This window comes from Polyodon spathula, chromosome 25, assembly GCF_017654505.1.
Source record: "Polyodon spathula isolate WHYD16114869_AA chromosome 25, ASM1765450v1, whole genome shotgun sequence".
Taxonomy (NCBI): domain Eukaryota; kingdom Metazoa; phylum Chordata; class Actinopteri; order Acipenseriformes; family Polyodontidae; genus Polyodon; species Polyodon spathula.
Genome location: NC_054558.1, coordinates 192136 through 200239, shown reverse-complemented (window position 1 = coordinate 200239; position 8104 = coordinate 192136). Strand labels below are relative to the sequence as shown.

General features: G+C 47.4%; 1 protein-coding gene across 1 annotated transcript; it reads right to left on the bottom strand.

Moving 5' to 3' along the window:
• Window positions 1-298: 298 nt before the first annotated feature.
• On the bottom strand, window positions 299-8104 carry LOC121300100 (probable ATP-dependent RNA helicase DDX20). The gene is made up of 11 exons (XM_041228500.1): window positions 7821-8104; window positions 7519-7613; window positions 7105-7273; window positions 6710-6824; window positions 6081-6223; window positions 5157-5295; window positions 4795-4853; window positions 4120-4202; window positions 3878-3983; window positions 3202-3303; window positions 299-1628 (listed from the first exon to the last, which is right to left on the bottom strand). The coding sequence occupies exons 1-11, from the start codon at window positions 8014-8016 to the stop codon at window positions 460-462; spliced, it is 2376 nt and encodes a 791-aa protein (XP_041084434.1). The 5' UTR covers window positions 8017-8104; the 3' UTR covers window positions 299-459.

The window sequence follows — 8104 nt, the reverse complement described above, 5'->3', positions numbered from 1 at the left end:
GTCATTGAATCCAAATTAACATGTATTTATACTAAAGTAATACAAAAATGACTACAAAACATTTAGAAGTGAGTAGTTTTTCGAGATTTACGATTATACTGTAAATAGTCATTTTTGTATTACTTTAGTATAAATGCATGTTAATTTGGATTCATATGTTGTTTTTTTCTGACTTTATGTGAACGAAAAGACACACATTTGCCAGTTTTCCCATTGGAAATAGTGATATTTTGAAATATCACTGTCCTGGTCACAAAAGCAAAGTTTGTGGGGAATAATAGCCATTTTCTATACTTTTGAGGCATAAGCAATTAGGAAATAACACTTACTACCCAGGAACAAAAATTGTGTTACATAGTGTTATTATTACCCACATATGCGCTATGACAGTAACCCCCACTCTACTAAACTAGAAAGCGAGAGTCTCGTTTTTAAAGGTCCCTTCACTGACTGCACTCCTCAATGCTTGAGCAGCTCTTCCATGTACACAGAGTTCATCTGATACACACTCATCCAGTTAAAATATCTTCGGCTGCCTCTGTGAAGGGGCTGCCCCACAGCAGCGTAGTATCTATGCCAAGCCTCAAAATAGGCCTTCCAGTATTCCTGAGGACTGTCCTGCCTGTGCTGTTCGTACCCCTGGTCCAGGGCTTCTTCATGGTCCTCAGCCCCAAGCTGGCTTTCTTCAGCTCCGGTTTTACCCCTTGCCTTGGACTTTTGCCGTGGTGGTTCAGGACGGGGATCCAGCCCAGCTCTGTGTTTTGGAATGCCAGTCTTACCCCTGGCATGCTCACTTGATGCTTCAGCAAAGACACATCGGTTACGAGTGCATGGTTTAGGAACAGCAGGTGGAGAGGCTGAGATCTTCTCAACAGAACGTTGAATTGGCATTGAAACCTCCATTGGTTCTCCAAGAGCTTCCCGGTCCACGCCCCTGGAATCCTCATCGTCCTCAGAGGAGGTGCTCCTGTCACTGTACAAACTAAGCCGAGCATTGAAGCTGCTCTCCCTCTCGTAGTCCCTAGAAACAGCCTGCGGAACCCCTTGCTCTACACCATCTTTCACCTTGACCTCTTCAACGGTCTGCTGGCCAGCGTCATTCGAACCGGTATACCGTCTGATAATCTCCACTGTTCTCCCGGGCCCATCTTTTATAAAGCTTTCGTAATCTTCAGTCAGCTCTGCAAGGCTCACAGGTCTCATGCAGCGGGGCTTGGCTTTGAAAGAGGGCAGCGGGGAGATTTTAGGCAGTACATCTTGCAGAGCTACCTGGTCCTGGATGGAGAGGCTCTGGGGTTTCTCTCGGAGCTCCCTGGGGGTTATCGGAGAGGTAGAAATGTTTCTCAGCATGGAGATGTTGACAGGCTTTCTGGGGGTGGGATCTGTCTGGATGGTTCGGGGCTGGACAGGTTTCTTGGGTTTGGGTTTCCCCAGTGAGAATGGTTGAGTGTTGGGAGGTTCAGCCCCCCTGGAAGGGAAGGGGCTTGCAGTGCCTTCTATCCGAAGTCCTGGGTCCTGATTCTCCTTGAGCTCGGGAGAGGCTGCAGGTGTATGCGGTAAGGTTTGGACACTTTCAATGGTAACATCCCAGTCAGAGGGTTCTTCCATTAATCCTGGTGGGAGGGGGTCTGGAAATAAAAGAAAGGCATCACGTGAGGAGCATGTGTCTACACAAGCATGTCAGGAAAACACAGCATGAAAAACGCCAAAGTTACTCTTCTTCTGGTTTTCTCCAGTTCAGATTACGCATGGCCAATTCCACACAACTGTATTAAAATATTTTACAGTAAATCATTGAGAATTTAGTCCTGTATCTTCCACTGTGGGTAACTGCCCACTCCAGATTAAATGTATTTACACAGGCAATTTGCCCACAGTGGAGAGGGGGAACAAAATACACTAGGAAACAGGGGCTTTACAACAAAAGGCATGCATGCAAGCTCTCAAATCAGCACCCTCACTACAAACCAATTGTGAAATGTTCTGAATGAGCTCTTTACACAGGCATCTGCATACACAATAGCTACAACATCCTTTTCCTTCCTGCAATGCCCAGCAGATTCAAAGCATTTCAACACATGGTATTCTCATTCTGAAAGCAGTCATCATTTCCAACACATGACCTTGACATGTTCTCCCTGTGCCTTACTGTATTACTGATTACTTTTTAAATGAATCACGCAGCATACAATCTTCCAAAAGATTGCAGCCTTTTCAACAGCTTTCAATGACTTCCTTATGCAACAGTAATTAGAAACTCGTGGAAGCAAATTATCTTTACAACCGGCACTGCAGAAGATGGCCTTGACCAATATTAGACAGCGCAAATTTTCAAAGGGCAGCATCTGCAGTAATGAAACCGCGGAGAGTTTGTGAATGACTCAAGCCATCGTTCCAGCAGCACTCTGTGTCATTCTCTTGTTTTTTAGACATGCATACTGGCATGTTGGAAACTTCACCTTTAAGTTAAAAATAAACTAATTTACAGAATAAACTCAGAATGCACTTAAATGCGTAGAATTGCCCTTCAAGGAAAGGCGTGCAATGACAGCGCTTCACACAGTCGCGATCTTGTGAGGGCTTCAGCACTGATTGCAATTACAATCTCAGGGACCAATAAGAGCGGGAGATTAGGACGCGGAGCACACAGTGGTGATGAAGAGGCTACTCACAGGCCCAATCACTCAGTTATACTGATATCCTGTCTGCTGAATGATTCAGAAACCACACCCCCACACTTCTTTACACAGAGAGCAGGAGCGAAGTGTGGAAATGAAACAGACAGACCTGAGGGAAGGAGACACTTCTTCACACAGAGAGCAGGGAGGGGGTGGAATAGGTTACCTCATCACCTTGTTGATGCAAATCGTCCAGATCCTTCAAGACCCAGCTTATGTATAATGAAAAGCTAGTTTTCAATCCCATATTCACAGTATGTGGGCAAGTCAGTAAAGAAACGGTCATGCCAGCGATAGAGCAATTTCTTAGGGATTAACTACTACCCGATGTTAGCTTGGGGAAGGTAGATGAAGACGAGTGCTAATCAGGGTTGTGGAAGCAGCTGTGTCACAAACACAGTGACGCTCATCCCCAGACAGCGGACTGTACGTGTAGCTGTGGCGTCGAAGCCGGCACCGTCACCTCCTACAGCAAGACTCTTCCAGCACATTGCTGCTCAGGTGGTTTTAAACATGCAGGTACCTGGCAAGCAGGAGAGGTTCAGACTGCACTTCTGAGCAATGGTCATCATTTCATTCTCCTCCTCGCCATGGCAACAATACGTCACTGCCAAGCCATGAGTACCTAAAGAAAGCAGAAACTAAAATTAGCGCAGGTGAAAATAAACAATGAACAGAGAGGACTGGCCGTGAACAGTCACATGGTACTGCGGTTGTCTCTCGAACTGTATTGTTTTCTTTGAAGTTCCCTGCTGTTCAGCCCGTATCCATGGAGAATCACAAAGCCTTTCAGCTTCAGGGGCGAAACAAAGTGTCAGCTGCCATGACAACAAGCAATAAGGTACGGCTGCAGGCTGGCAGGAGCAGCTTCCCAGAGACTGTCTATTCCTGACTTGTATTGAAAATTACAATTTCAGCCTCTAGGGGACCCAGACAGTGCACGGCTTGCAAACAGAAGCTTAGCGAATATCAGAGATCTTCATTTCAAATGAATGAAAATATATATATATATATATATGTTTCAATGAAGAACTGAGTTGAAACAAGCATTTCTGATGAAACAAGCCCTTTCCTTTATAAAGGACCTGGCTGCTGACACACACCCTACCCGGCACTTTGTTTATCTGTTTCTGGCTCAAATTTGATCAAATACAAATGACTCGGCAGTGGAGTGACCGGGGTTAGCGGTAGATAGTCACCGAAGCGGCCGGCTCTTCCGATGCGGTGCATGTAAGTCTCCCAGTGCTGCGGCACGTCCAGGTTAATCACCAGGTTCACTTTCTCTGCATCGATCCCTCGGGACGTCTGAAAAAGACAACAGCATTTTACAAATGGTATTAATAAACACAAACCACACAACAGAAGAATCGTACATGGTTCCTGAAACAAAGCCAGGGGTAGGAGCTCTTCTAGAAGCAGCCATCGTGCCACTGTCACTCACCAGGTCTGTAGAGATGAGGACTCTGCATTTATACTGCTTCAGTTTCGACATGGCTTCCAGTCTCTGGTCCTGAGTCAGACTGCCTGAAACACACAGTGAGCAAAAAGAGTGGGAAACACACACAGTGAGCAAGAAGAGTGGAAAACACACACACAGTGAGCAAGAAGAGTGGGAAACACACACACAGTGAGCAAGAAGAGTGGAAAACACACACAGTGAGCAAGGAGAGTGGGAAACACAAACACACGCACGCGCGCACACACACACACGCACACAGACAGTGAGCAGAGAGAGTGGGAAACACACACACACACAGAGACAGCGAGCAGGGAGAGTGGGAAACACACACACAAGTTTGTTGGGTTTTTGTTTTGTTTTTTTCCTATCGGAAAGTAACTGAAACAAGCTTTACAGTTTATTTATTCTTCGCATGGTAAATACGAGGTCAAAAACAGCATTTGCACAAGCGAAGAACTCGAAGCAGGAATGAAACTCTGCAGTGGATTGTTTTGATCTAGAATAAACCCCCCAAAGTAACTGGTGCTGAGCACGACGCACAGGCCAGTCCCAACAGCAGGTACAGCCTGCATCTGCCAACACTGAACAGGAATGAAAAGCTGCTTCAGCCTTGGCCCTTGCTGCTTCCCACAGGGACTGGTATAGAAACACACTCACCTGAAATGCACACAGCGGGGAGGCCTTTTGAAGTGAGAATATCTGCCAAGCGCTGAGCCCTAGTAGGAAGAAACACACATCAAAGGAAGACCGGGCTCAACTTTTAGAGAGAGCTGGAAAGAGGATACAGTGCCACAAACACACATAGCAAGCATCACAGACTGCGTTTCAAAATTAAACTAGAAACAGGAATCTCAGTGAACACAACGCCCCCGGGAGAATGGAGTAGAACCGTATATCACAGAGAAGGGTTTGTAAACATGAAGTATAAATCTGTGTGTCACTGACAGACCCAGAGGTTAAAGACCACGTGGAAAAGAAGCACTTGTCTTTACTGAGAGCAGAGCGGCCGGCGCTGGTACCTGCTGTGTAAGTTGGAGAAGACCAGCGCCTGGTTGAACGGTATCTTGCTGAAGAGCTCCAGGAGATGCTGCACTTTCTCTTGGAAGATCTTATGAGGCAGCGGGTGGGATTTCACAATTTTGTAATACTGCTTCAGTCCTGTGAAACAGCAGCACAGTTAGAAAACAAGGAGCAGCACACAGCGGCCCAGGCTATGAACACACGCTTTCTTCTGCGCGTTCGGGAATGAACAACATCTACCAATAATCTAATCTAATGGGGAGTTTCCAAGTGTGAACTATTTCACGCATCGAGCTCTGGGATTACTCTGGTTGCCCTTCTCTGCTCTCAATGTATTTATTATTTAAAAAGCATTAAAATGAACCATGTCAATTGCAAGGGTGTCCGGGGGGAGATCTCAGGAGATCTGGATGCACGTGCTTTGAGTTCAGGAGCTGCTCTTCTGTTCTGGTTACCTGCCAGTCATGTTTAACACAGACTAGATCAGCCTGCATGCCTTTATATCAGCAGGCACCGACCCCAGAAGTGTACAGCTAGCAAAATAAAAGAAACTTGGTCCGAAGCAACAGATCACTAGGTGGCGTTGTCTCTTCTATAAGGACTCTATTGCTGATCTAGCCTGTGTTACACACAGGGCTCCCTCACTACGAAGCAGCGCTTTATAGACAGGTTATACGGTGGCATGGTCGGGGCTCCCATTCACTCCATAATGCCATTCCACTAGCCCTTCTATTTTCATTACTACAGGAACTCAAAGCGCACGCTCTTGCCTATGGAGCTCAACTACAGCGCTATGAGGAGACAGCACTGCATATCTACAGCTGGCAACTGGAACCGCAGAGCAGCAAAAAGAACCACTCAGAATGACTGCAAAAAAAAACAAAGAGGGGGCAGGAAAACGAGCTGATTTGAGCAGCGCTTACCGAGCAGCCCCAGGTCGCTGGGGTTCAGGCGTACGAAGGTGGGGTCCCTCATGTAGCGGGCGAGGTGCTGTGCCAGGGACTCGGGGTACGTGGCAGAGAGAGCCAGCATCTGCTTATTCACAGGGAGGGATGAATAGATCCAGCTAGGGAGAGAGTAACCCAATAGCAATGCAGTCTCAGTAACCTCAGCCTGAGCAAAACAGCTAAGCAACAGTGTCTGTGAACATTGGAATGATAGTCAATGTGGGGCCAGTCTTGGATGAAATGTGAGGGTCCGTAATTCATTCTCAAAACCACTAGAGGGCAGCAGAGAAAAGGAAGCCAAACCAGTGCTATCAGTGTGAGGGCAGAGTTGATGACAGCAGTGTGTGAAGAGCAGTATAGAAGAAATTGAAATTAATAGCTTCATGAAAACTGAAAACGGCTTCATGAGCTGCAACCTGATGACCATGGGTTTAACAAAGCATTGCTGACACAAGGACATATAAATGCACGTATAAACTGTGAGTAGATGCTTGTTTGTCTTCAGTAACGCGCATCGCTGTGTGTGCGCAGGTTCACTTCCAGTTCAAAGCTTTTCTAGAGAGTGTGAAGAGCACGGCAGGCTGCTAACATGACATTCCTCTCACTTGATTTGGTCTTGAAAGCTGCCTTCCTCCAGCAGTTTGTCAGCTTCATCCAGAACAAACAAGCGGATGCTGGCTGTGGGGAGACAGCCCATCTCGATCAGCTGCTTTACACGACCTGCATCACAAGGGAAACGCTTCCAATCACTATCAATACCTTCCTCTGTTCATCATCTTAACATCATGACAACAATAAAGAGAAGCACACTCCAAAGCACTGGCCGTGCATCTCAATGCACACGCACACACGAGCCCGGTCAGTTTAACAGGACGTGTTCTCCTGGGACACCCTGATTAAACGCATGCTGTAGTTTCCTCAAGCACCACTGCACAGCAAGTCCTCCTAACACTTCTGCACAGTGTCACTGGATCTCTCTGCATCACAGGCATGCACTCACCTGGTGAGCCCACAGCAATGTGACACTTTTTCAGCCTGGTCATGTCCAGACTCACAGGGGTCCCTCCTATGAACACATGACACTGCAAGCCCTCGATCTCAATGCCGACCGCCGTGATGACAGAATGGATCTGCACCGCGATCTCTCTGGTGGGGGCGAGGACCAGCACCTAGACCGACAAGCACACGTTTCAACCAAGGCAACGGGTCAATGTTCAAGACATACGCGTACGCTTCACAACCCCCCCCCTTTCGTTTCATCTGCTGTGATGAGGATACACTACCACTGAAAATAACACATTTCAAACAGTCGCGGTGATAATATGAAACGTGCAATTCTACCAATAAGAAACGTGCACTTCTACTAACACGAGACCTGCATTTGTAAATGAGATTTATTTTATTTGTTTCTCACCTGTGTCGCTGGATTCTCCACAACCAGCGAATCCAGAGCGATGGTGGTAAACACACACGTCTTCCCAGTCCCTGACTTGGCCTGTACAATAAGATCTGAAAGACAGAGACATGCCGCTTAGCTACGAGAATCGGGGTGAATCTGCAGCGACGCCCAGCAAGCTTGCCTGGTGACTCCGCGGCGTGTGCATGGAAGCGCTCGGCTGGTTTTCAGACACACTGGTAAATGCATGCATTGCTAAGCACAGCGAAACGCTGGGAATCTCTAGCGAAGCAGGTAATAGAAGAGCGTCGGGACCGTACCGAGCCCGCATCTTCCCAGCGGAATGGCCTTCAGCTGTATCGGGGACGGGCTCTGAAAGCCCGCAGCGGCGAGACCCGACAGGACAGGCTGAGACAGCAGCAGCGCGCTGAAATCCACCCCCTCGGACTGCAAAACATCATCGGTGCGCCTCCGGGACTGGACATCATGAGCCGCCTTCTGCATGCGGACAGCCATCGTGCAAACAAACCAAACATCGCGGGATTTCAGCTTTTCATTAGGCAACTTTATTAACAGCGGTTTGTAAACATTACAGTTTCATTCC

What these genes read in the sequence shown, in the direction of transcription:
- LOC121300100 (XM_041228500.1), bottom strand. Translation starts at nt 8,016, where the DNA reads ATGGCTGTCCGCATGCAGAAGGCGGCTCATGATGTCCAGTCCCGGAGG. An exon ending in TTCTCCAACTTACACAGCAG is followed by an intron (nt 4,854 to 5,156) that starts GTACCAGCGCCG and finishes TCTTCCTACTAG; the next exon opens with GGCTCAGCGCTTGGCAGATA. An exon ending in CGGAAGAGCCGGCCGCTTCG is followed by an intron (nt 3,304 to 3,877) that starts GTGACTATCTAC and finishes TGCTTTCTTTAG; the next exon opens with GTACTCATGGCTTGGCAGTG.